Genomic DNA, 12,473 nt, shown 5'->3' on the forward strand with positions numbered 1-12,473 from the left:
TTATCTACCAGCTACTAATTTCATAATTTTCTCAGGAATGCTTTTGTATTTCTTAACCATAATAGAATTATTTGTTTTAAACATAAAAATACTTCTTTAAATTTGCTCTTTTATTTGGTAATAGAAAATGTTTACGTGTATAGTAATACCAGGAATTCTTCATGAAGGAATATAAATTGCTATTTTCCTGGAAAACTACATTATTTGGTCTGCAAACGTTCCATTAGCATAATTCATAAATCTACTCATCAAATCAACCTAGGATGGCATGTATGCTGGATAATTCTTGACAATTTTATGTAATGAGTCATTGTTTCAAGACTATTTTAAAATAAGTTCAGCACTTCACAAACTTTACTTATTTGTAGAGGAATATGTAGTCAGTAACATTAAACTAGGAGATGCCTCCTCTGCATCCTTTAACATGCCCTTCCTTCATAATTTGAAGATGAGACAAAACCTGTGTTCCATGTTCAATGTTTTAATTTTGGTCAATGTTTTAGAGTCCCACATATTAAAATCTCTATTCTGGGATGTTTTGATAACTTGTAAGTCAGCTACAAAATAAAATATCCGATGTTTTACTGTATTGTCTTTCAATAATTTAAATTGATACCAATTTTGATAACATAATTAGTTCTTACAATTATATTACATTGGATGTCAGTTATTCTGCCCTTCGAAAGAACCTCTTAGTAATAATGCCAGCTATGGTGTTTTCCAGGCTGTAACAAAGAAGCATACTGTACCTCTTATTCTGCTGGTGATTTCAGATGTGGTTGGGCTGGTTGTTATGGTTACTGTGGTTGTGACTGTTGCAGTGGTAAGTGGGGGGATGATAGTAGTGGAAAGCAAAGTGGTGGGAACATCTGGTGAGTGGGAAGAAAAACAAAACACAAAGCAAAAATCATATCATGCAAACAAAAGAGAAACACGAATGATTCAAATTATAAGCACATGTATCTTATTTATGTTTAACATTTTCAAGCTTGCACACAAGTTCTGGTACACAACTGATGGTACCACACAGATTCTGTCATTTTTTTTTCACTTCTTTTTAAAAATTTTCTCCAATACAAAGTAATGTCTTGGAGCCAAATTTAAGAATAAGCAGTTTGTTTGTAATATTTAGAGTGAAATTTAAAATGACAAGAATTTATTTGTTCACTGATTCATTTGAAAAATGAGTCATTTGAAAAGTTGGACATGCAGTAGCAATACATATAGGAAAACAAACAAAAATAGCATGCTTGGTCAAACAGGTGGGAAAAAAGGAAATAACACATACAGAAATAAAAATACCTCCATAGAAGACTAAAGAAATGTTAATGATGAATGTGCTTATGTATATTAAGTGCTATTCTTTTTGCTTTTTTAGGAAAACAATGGTAGGAAATAAAATGAGAGCAAACTTTAGAAACACAAACAAACAAAAGAAGCTATTATTATTATTGTTATTTTGCTTCTCCTGTTTTCACAAATGATGTTAATGTACAGAATCTTGCATTTCTTACCCAAATTAGATGGTAACTCCTTCTAACAATTTGCAGTGCGTAGGACACTCTTTAACAAGTACTGAGTCAACTAGAATGGAACCCAATATTCTGAAAGGTTTATAGTTTGTTGTAATGTGGCATAGCATTGGGATTATGCTGAACACAGACTTTATGATATTCAATCCTCAATCCATAAATTGCCAAAAGTTAAAATAGTACTTCAAAGTCAGAGATTACAGGAGACAAAACAAAACAAAAAAATCAATGTCCAATTCCCTCTTCCTTTTAGCCAAACTTGCTGAAAATATGAAAAATAACAAAGGGAACATTGAAAGGACACAACCAGGATCAAGCCACAGAATCCTCAGTAAAATCCTTAGAGGGACACATCTATTCTCAAGTGGATAAATATATTAACTTACAAAGTGAGGTGATTAGAAACAGTTCCCAAATGACTTGCAATTAATATACTGACAATTATTTCACATATTTGTCACATAGTCCCTGTATGTGCAAAGATTTGTCAGATTATTTTGCTATTAGGTGGGTTCATGTCATTCCCACAGTGAAAATCTTTGAGTCACACCAAACATTTTATCGTTCTTTACGACTGATAAATAACCCCACTCAACCTACAGACTCTCCCTGCTGAATTCTGTATATTGGAAACCAGCATGGGATCACTGTATTATCTTGAATATTGATGTTTACATCTGCTTGACACTGGAGAAATGCTTCCTGGCCCGTCAAATTATGAAAACAACCTCTGAAAATTCACTAGTGCTACATGAATCACTACGGAAAACAGCTATTTTCCTGGAACATGGTTTACTGTGATAATACCTTAGAACTTACTTTAAAATGTTTTAATGGAATACATATCATGTATCTATGTATACAATTGTACTTCTGGGTTGGAAGGGTTGTTTTTAATCGTATGTTCCAATTCCCTCTGAAATTTCCATAAATAAGGGAGATAAGTGAAATGGATTGTGATGTTGCGGTTAGGATTTTAATTTCTGTGCAGAGAAACAGAAAATGAAGTCTTTATTAGCAAAATAATTTGCTCTTTAGGATCTAAAATGTATTTATTTAATAAGTACAAGGATCAATAGCACCCAGGATTTTCAAGTTTAAAAATGGATTATAATAGTGTCACTTAATGGTTTGCATAAATAGTCTAATATCACCAAACATAACTTGGATTAAAATAGTTTCTTTATTTTATCAAAATAAACTTGCAACATAAGTTCTGGCATTTGATTTGTAAGCACAAGAGTACATATGTACGCAGTTCATTTTCTTATTTTAGTTTATACAATACATCATTTTGGATTTTTCCCCCATCTTAGCAAAAATAGAAATTCTAATTTGGGAATCTACCTATTTTCAAGTCTTATGGCCTATCTCATATAATCCAACAGTTTCTTGGTGTTGTGTAAAATTAATTAGAAACACATTCTTTTCCCTCAACATTCAGAGAATTGAAAACATGGATAACTGTAATAATTGTTCTTTTATTTCAAAAGAATTTCCCAGAAACTTGCAAAATGTCCAGATAGATGAGTAAAAAAGGCATGCCATTATTAGCATGTGGTCTGGATTACACTTTGCTTCTTGTCATCCTCTTCCAACCTTCCTTCTTGCCTACTTTTTTTCATATAAATTTTTATTATAATTAATAGAAGGGTTACATTACATTCGCCGGATGGAAGGTGCATTACTTCACATACATTGATACCCTTTCTCATGTCTTGGTCCCCAGTTCCCTCCCCCCCACTCCCACCCTCATCTTGTTCTTCCCCCTTTCCTATCTAATTTCAAAAAAACAAATATGCATATATCCAAAATATCAGATAACAAAGTGAAATACTGTAACAATATGATATAACCAAGGGAAAGCAAAAGAGATGAGAGATAACATAGTACATTAAGGACAACAATCACTCATTATACGGCTTTTGTTTCTATATCCTAGAGGTCCTCTCATTTAGCGTCATACTGTATAGCCTTATGTATCTACGTTTTGCTCTATTGCAAATCTCTGCTAGAAGAGTCCAAGGTTTCTATTGATTATGGCAAATGAGGGAAACCATTGAGCCTAAGTTCCTTTGAGTCTGGCTTACTTCACTTAATATGATTTTTTTCTAAGTCTTTGGCTGAAAGTAATCCAGTGAAAGCACCTTGGATTAGATGATAACTGGGTAAAGAAAATTACCCATCAGAGAGAAATCGCTCCTAGTTACTTTTTCTTTCTTTGGTAGGAATGGGCTTGGACACTGTCTTTCAGTTCTTTTGCCCTAAGCTACTACACTACAATTTTGAGCCATGGCTCCACCTCCAGGCTTCTGCTGGTTAATTGGAGATAAGAATATCACAGAATATTTCTTTTCTTAGGTAAAGTATGAGCAATGTGGATAGGATCATCCATTTTGTTGTTGATTTTAATTCCTAGATTTATCACTTGTCAATGAAATCCATATATCTGTGGGGAAAAAATGAGTCTCAAGGACTGTCCTTGCCTGAGTTGGCTTCAAACTGTGATCCTCAGATCTCAGCTTTCTGATTAGCCAGGATTACAGGTGTGAGCCACTGGTGCCTTAGTTCTCTTTCCAACTAATGCAAGCGTATATACTTTGAAACATTTAAAACATTGCTTTTAAAATTTCAAGTAATTATGAAGGCTTCTTCAATCTGTTACTTGCTTTTGTTTTTTTCTTTTTTGGGGTGAAATAGGAAATTTGGAAATAATCTAAATTCACAGTTCTAGAATATTTTAAATAATTTATTATGAATATCATATTATGCCATCGAATTAAACATTCCAACAATTGTTTGGACCTAGTTGGAATTATGTGCAAGTTCATAGAAATTGTATAGTACTTCTATATTCTACTTCAATCTCTTGTTTGCCCTCATTTTGGTCCCATTTCTCCTGCCTTGACAATTAGGCTTTGAGGGTAAGATTTCTTTCTGCAAAACCTCAACAAAATGTGGAAGGTCAATAAGCAATCATTAAACACAATTCTCATAATATTATAAGCATGTAACCTTTTCAAGGTATTTAGATAAGCTCAACTATGTGACAGGATCAAGTAATTATTATTGAAGTAAAATTATTTCTTTCCACTGAAAAAAGTAATTTTATTTTTGTCTTCAACATAAATGGAAAGGTTAACATTTCAAGAACAACAACTAGTTATTCCTCATGTCATCAAAACATCCATAAATGTATCTTCTACAGTAAGAGTGTTGTGTGCCTGCTTACAGTTGATATTTTGCATGTTTCCACATGAATTTTCTTCATTGTCAACAAATTGAAGATTTTCTTAGAAAATGCAAAGGGTAAAATGACCCTTACAAATTACAAAGCTTTCACTCCATTATCTCCTTTTACAGCAAAGTTACATTACTTGTATTATCATCATTAAGAAAATTTTGAGATAAAATTCTTGTCTATAAATTTTAACGTATATATGTATACTAGTTATATGACAGACCCTTGTTTTATTTGATGTGAGATGGAAGTTTTCCTCTACTTCCATCTCAGTATAATTATCTTCATCTTGTCAGAACAGACATTAGCAAAAATCTCTATCAACCACTTTCTGAAACCCAGACATTATTTTTATTTTGATCTTATTCCTATAAATACCTGGCAACATTTAATACCACTGAGCAGATGAGATAAGAGTTGTTATGGGACATTAATTTTGGCCTTTTAATCAGATGTTGATTACAAAACATGCAGGATTTTCACAAAATAATAATTTGTCAGGAGCTATGTAACACTATTACTGCAGATAATGATATCTATGACAATAGATAGGTAATATATCATTGTTCATAACATGAATTGGTAAAAGAATTATATAGTCATTTCCTAAAAAATACTGCTTCCCTCACTTCCATACATTCTAGGTATTTAGTAACTTATTCTGAGAATCTTTAGTTCTACAAGACTTTTTAAATAAATATGTGTATATATATTTATATGTATAAACAGCATCTTGCTTTGTATGCATATTTTTAATATTGTAAAAGTGTTAGAATTCCCAAATCACATCATCCAATTAAAAATGATAGGAAGATGTTCTTTCCTTCACATACTAATGAGTGAATTAAAAAAAAATGCCACTACATTTTGTTAGTGGCGCTTAGTAGAGCACAACAGATACTGTATAACCTTGTCAGAATGAAATCCCTTGCAACAAGCATTGCACAGAATAAACTGCATCTTGGCACAGCACCTTTTTCCCAGTAATGAGCTTTTCAGGTTAAAGGTATGTTCTGTTCTCTACAAATGCAATGTACAATAATTTATAACTTGTCAACCTGTTTTGTTTTGTGGCAGTTTCTCTTTTTAAAAGTGGCACTCAGAATAGATTTTTGAAGCAAAATTAAGTTTAAACAGCCCCAGAAGCCACAACTGCGAGTTTTTTTCTCTCCAAACCAGTCTTCAAATAAGGAGAAAACCCCCTACCATTTATATACTTTGAAATCCATATATCTATTTCCTTCCTTTGTATGGTATTAACTTTTTCCTCTCCAGACTATTCCCAGAGTAATCAGCCTACACCAATTTTCTTGTATTTTCTTTTTCCTTTTTTTTTCCCATGGAGATACATATAAGAGTTAGAGTTTGATGGATAATAGATAAACTAAGATTGGAAGTGTCTAAACCATTCCCAACATAATGTCTAGTGGGTTTCACTGCTGAATTATTTCTTCACTACTGAATTACTTCACCCTTTGTCATACCTTTTCTGTGCTTTCCCTTCCCATCCCCAAATCATGTAAGTAAGACAAAGGGTACAGAGATTAAAAAAAAAAAAAAACAGAAGGAAACTCACCACCACCTCAAAAAAGAAAGAAAAGAAGAAAGAAAGAAAGAAAGAAGAGAAGAGAAGAGAAGAGAAGAGAAGAGAAGAGAAAAGAAAAGAAAAGAAAAGAAAAGAAAAGAAAAGAAAGGAAAAGAAAAGAAAAGATAGGGGCCGGGAGTTTGGCCTAGTGGTACAGTACTTCCCTAGCATGCACGAAGACCTGGGTTCGATTCCTCGGTACCCCACATACATAGCAAAAAGCTGGAAGTGGTGCTGAGGCTCAAGTGGTAGAGTGTTAGCCTTGAGAAAGTCCAAGGACAGTGCTCAAGCCCAGGACTGGCAAAAAAAAAAAACAAACCTAAAGATTAAGAGTGCCTTTCTGGTTGAGGGTAAAGGAAACATTCTCATTATCTGAATCACATAACTGTACCTCCTCTGTATATCATCTTTTTGATAAAATTTAAATTAAGAAAAAGGCAAAATATATGATATGAAGAGAAACCAGAGTATATTGTTCTTAATGTACTATGTGAAGTCACTCCTTTTCTCTTCTTTTCCATTTGTGGTTAATCTCATGTGGTTGCTATAATCTGACTTGGTTACCTGGTAAATTGTATATACATTTATCTGTTTGAAACAGGAAAAGGAAGGAGGAAAGCAAGATTATTGGGAGGGGATGGGGGAATTAAAAGGGGACCAAAACATGAAGGTTCATGAAGTAATGTACCCATTATCTTATGAATGTAGCTGTAATTCCTCTATATACTAACCCCACAATGAAATATAATATTTGGATACCCAATGTTATGGACATGGTCTTGTAGATATAAACCTAACTACATAGACATAAAAATGACTATACACTCTATAGAAATAATGATTTATTATATAGATTAATATATATCTATGACATACAAACCCTTAGCTTAATTTTAATTATGTTCTAAAACCTTAGTGCCAGTGATTACATATAGATATTCCCTTCCTGAATACTTATTTTTTAAACATGACATTTGAAATATGTAATTATCAATGTTAATAAATTCTTTAATAAAAAGAAAAAAGAGCAGGTGCTTTTTTTCTGGAAGAGTGAAAATCTTTGAAAATCATAAGGCTTTAAAAATGTATTGTTGAGGTGATATGTAGAGGGGTTACAGTTAATTCATCAGGTAGTGGGTACATTACTTCTTAGACATTGTTACCTCTTCAAATATTTAAAGCACCTTCTTGTTACTGCTAATTCTACTTCCATCAGAAATGATGGTAAGAGATATAATCATGGTGCTTGTGTTTGTATTTTTTAGAAGAAATGAACATTTCTCTGTTTACACACTGTTCAACTACACATAGAGCAGACTATTATGGGTCAGGACATAAAAGTACCTAACTACTAGTCCCTTATTAAATGCCATTCTCCAGGTTGAAAGAGCCTCAACTTACCAGTGCATGTAACTACCCGAAGTGTCATTCATAATGTCATCTGCCTCACAGAAAGTCACCCTTTGCAAAAACCATATTTGAATGAATTGTTATTTTGGTAGTTATGCATACTAAATTGAAATCCTTATGAAATAACAATAATAAAACACTGCTTTTGAAAAGTGAAACTAGTGTAATTTTCAACTGTAGGTGGTATCTCACAGTTCTATGTAGTTGCAATAAAAGGTTATGATTGAAATCAATGTGTTGTTTAAAAATATGGTTTATGCTTTTAAAATACTTTTGTTATATTCCAAAATGGAAAAAAGTAAATTGAAATGTGAGTAGGACTTAAATATGCTTTGAAATGGATATCCCATTATCATTTATCTTCAGTTCAATCGGTTTGTTTTTTCCTAAAATATTTTACATAAAAGTACAGTGAATGGATCAATGGGAGCAAAATACTGTCCTTTATGTTACTGTATCTGACTTGTTACCTGGTATATTGTGTATACATTTATTTGTTTATTTGAAATAGGAAAAGGAAGGGGAGAAAATAAGATGATTGGGAGGGGGTGGATAGAGGGAAATGGGGACAAAAACATAAGAAGGGGTATCAATGTGTGAGAAGTAATGCACCTACTCTCTGGTGAATGTAACTGTAACCCTTCTATACATTATCTCGATAATAAAAAATATAATCAAGTAGGAATATACAGAGAAGTGAGTTATACTAGAAAAAAGAAATACAGATATTTAGATTTTTATGTAATTTATGGTAAAATAACTGGAAGGAATTTTGTATGCAGTTTAGGTTTGTGCATCTCTTAATTTTATTTTAAGAATTGAATATTTTGGACATGCTCATTTATATAAAATTCTTTAAAACAGGCTCCTGACTATTGATAGATACAAAATACATTTATTTAATAATATTATCAATGTATTATTTTGCATATGACTTAAAAAATTAGTTTCCTAATTGTCAGCTCATATATAAAATAAAATAAACTCATCTATTACCTTCCACTGCAAGTCATGTCACTCATACAATTTAAAGATAACCTTGCATATACTTGAAAAACTAATGATGACATGTATAATACAAATAGGAATATAAGTGACCCTTTAAGAATACAAAATCACTCTTTACCAATGAACCATAGTTGAATATAGCATACTACTAATAAAACCTCTCTTAATCTTTCTTGATTGAATTCATTTATTCTTTTAGTGTTTTGTTTTTTGTTTAAAATGTCGCTTAACTCATACTGGGTATATATTTATGTCTGAGTACATTGTTCAATCATTGATATAATAAAATATTTGCTATTTTTGTTTTGAACCCATTTTATATTTAACAAACAAATATCATCACAGTGTAAAAATGACTGGATCATATATGAACTATGCTATCTTTGTTGAAGAGAGAGAGCGCTGAGCATGTAGGAGTCATATCCAAGAAAATTTGAAATCTCACAAATAGAAATAATTTACACTGTTTGTTTGCTCAAGTTGGCAACTTGGGATATGAGGAAAGAGGGACAGCAGTTCAAGGAGGGGACAGGCAAAAGCATGATATCTTCTCTAAAAATAAATGTAAGAAAAGAACACAAGGCTTGAAGCTCAAGAGGAGTAATTCTTGTTTAGCAAAAGTAAGGTCCTTTTGAATTTGGTAAAATGTTCACTTTCTATTAATATATTTTTAAACAAAAGCAATTTGGGAAAATTATCAGTCTTTGTGATTGAGATATTTCACATTTCCATGGGTATAGCTGTTGCAATATGATATTAATCTGAAAATCTGTTTAACTCTAAAAGCACCATGTATTTATAAATGGATTGTCAAATGAACACAGCTTACTCCATTCACATGCAATATACAAAGAACAAGTATTTCACTGACACTTGATGTCAAGTTGTATGTATTCATGTGTGTGTTGTATGTGCATATAAACTATGTGTATCATGACTTTTGTTAGAGTTGATACTTTATGCATGTATGTAAGCATGTACATAGGTGCACATACATATTTACCTATGATTAATCCATTAAATTTTGCATTGGTAGAGGACAGATTTAATGATCAAAGAAACTACTACTTGATATCTTGCTACCTATATAAGAGCTACATGTTCAGAGATAAATTCATTAATCCTCAGCTTTCAAGGAAATTGTATTCTTCTGAAAAAAACAATTATACTCAAATGTACATATGAATTTTTATTTATGCACATATGTGTATACTTTACACATTTATATAAATACACACTCAGGAACTGCTTCATGACAGGGTTGCATATTTTCTAAGAAATGCATGTGTGAACCAATGTGTGAACATTGGTGAAGGAATAGATTTATATATGTGACCATCACCACTAATAGGAAGACTATGTATGATACAATGTCTTAGTGACTATGATGCCTTTAGGTGATAGAGATATTTTTAGCTTCTTCATAATCTTATGAGGTTACTTTCAGGTATACAGCCAAACACTGACCAAAGTCACATTATGTGGCACATAACTACATATCTAAATACACACACACACACACACACACACACACACACACACACACACAACTAAAATGTGGAAAATAAATGATTCAGGGATCGTAGTAGCTTTTCGTGGAGATGAATGAAAAATGCCTATGAAGACACCTTTATTTAGAGATATGGAAAATGATAAAATAGCATTGCCCATGCTGGCATTCATGACAATCATGCTTCAATTACTTGGAAAAGGGCACTCAACTGTTGGGAGCTGAGTGCAGAGTCAGGCTGGCCCATGAATCTGCATCACTGAGTAAGATAACCACAAAAACAAATGAACTGTTGTATGACACCTTGCCTATGAACTTTGAGCTATATCGTTGGTATTGGGAACCACTTTCTGCTGAGACTTGATTACCATTGGGTACAGATGTACTCTCACTATAGGTCTCAGCAGAGAGTGGTAAACACGTGGACCTCCCCCGCCCTGCCCACCTTTGTACTGATAGGCTCCTGCATTCTATATTAGCTGAATGGACTTCCTCAATAAACGAGCTCCTGCCTTGACGGGTCTCCCTGATGTATCTGATTGTCCTCCTGTGAGGGAGGGCTGGGTGCAGGCAGTCAGTCGGCCCTTTCCTTTCTTGGCTGGTCCTGGTCAGGCGTGTTCACTCTACCCATCCTGTGGGTCAGGAGGAGCCAAGGACTAAAAACCCCGACACTCAACACAGATGAAATTTCTTTAAAAAGAGAATGGACTCAGTGTCTTAGGGTAAAGAGATGAAGGGACAGAATTGACTGTCTGAATAATACTAAGAAATGTGAGGTAGGCACTGTAGCACATAACTTCCATCTACTTGGCAGGTGAGGCCAAGAAAATGGCAGTGCATAGCAGACCCGGCAAACTGTAAGCAAAAGTGTAGCACAAACCAGGCTTTGCCTGGTGGTGTATATCTTTAACACAAGGTAGGAATAGTAAGGAGGAAAAGATAGTAGTATTATGGTCTTAGAGTGGCCAAGGTCAAAAGGCTTTAATCCCTATAAAAATATCTAAAATGCAAATAAAGGGGGACAGGGTCATGTCTCAAATGGTAGAATCCTTACCTAGTAAGTATGAGGCCTTGAGTTTAAGACGAGTACCAGGAAAAAAAGAATGTCACTGGTTCCAAGAGCAATCTTATGTAGCTATATGTGGTAAGCTTAGAGTGATGATTTCTTATTTATTCTAAATATGAAAGATCTTTTGATTTTGCAAATGGGAAAAAGATATGAAAGGATGGGAATTTAAAGGTGTATTTGTTAGAACTATTGGAAATGTGCATGGGTATTTAGAAGAAGGAAGTTGCAAGATATCTTTTCAATGTCTGTGCCAGAGTAATGGCTGGGTAGCTTGATTCAGAAAGATGGAATGTATGGGTAAGAGAAGAGCAGGAAGGATTTGAGATAACTCTTAGACTCTAAAACAAGTATATGATACATTCTTACATCATTTGGAAAACTACACTGTAAGGAGCTGAAAAAGCAGGTTGTATGTAAAACCTGTATCTTCTCCATATGTGTCATTCTTTCTGAAAAAACAAACAAACAAACAAAACACTGCCAATATTTCCCCTCTTGGAATGATGCTTGAATACTCATAACAGATGAGCCAATCAATGCTTGTATTCAGGGGTACAAAAAGTTCTAGCCTTGTCTTATTTCAACAAACATAAACCTAGAAGTCTGTAGTGAGTGTCATAGATTATATATAACTAGCACAAGGAAATGTTTTTAAACATACATAAATTTGAATGGTAGACATTCAAGTGGAATGGAGATTTTTTTCTTTTAACATTACTCAGGATTCTATCTAGTTATTTTAAGATTTACTTCAGAGTGGTAAGTCTATGTGAATTCATTTTTAAAACTTCAAAAGAGGGAAAATTATTTTTTTCCATCACATAGTCTATCTGGAAATGTGAGAATTCACCTTTACTCTGTATTGCCTCCCTAATTCATGCTTAAAATGCATTATGAAACAAACAGTGATCCTGTCCCTCCTCTTTCACCACACTTCTTCTCTCTGCAGAGTTCAACAACATATTCATCCAGTCAGAGGTATGTGTTTCCTACAGGCATCAGAGCTCTCCCTACTCATTCATGTCCTGAAATGACATGTTTTATCTCAAAGATTAAAGCAACTACTGTTTTAGGAATCATCCAACTAGTTGTTGCCTGGAAACTCTCAACCAGACATG

The 12,473-nt window shown here is 33.3% G+C and overlaps 1 protein-coding gene across 2 annotated transcripts in view; it reads right to left on the reverse strand.

The window, feature by feature from the left end:
• The window catches only part of Cadm2 (cell adhesion molecule 2), an 866,220-nt gene that overhangs the window by 47,916 nt on the left and 805,831 nt on the right, over window positions 1-12,473 (reverse strand). The window contains exon 9 of one of the 2 annotated variants that reach the window (XM_090347865.1): window positions 750-869. The exons of the other annotated variant lie outside the window; for it this stretch is intronic. Within the exon in view, the coding sequence (XP_090203991.1) occupies window positions 750-869 (120 nt within the window). The remainder of the gene's footprint in view (window positions 1-749; window positions 870-12,473) is intronic. 2 annotated transcript variants of the gene reach the window in all.

The sequence above is a fragment of the Megascapheus bottae genome, chromosome 1 (genome assembly GCF_031878675.1).
Source record: "Megascapheus bottae isolate mThoBot1 chromosome 1, mThoBot2.hap1, whole genome shotgun sequence".
NCBI lineage: Eukaryota > Metazoa > Chordata > Mammalia > Rodentia > Geomyidae > Megascapheus > Megascapheus bottae.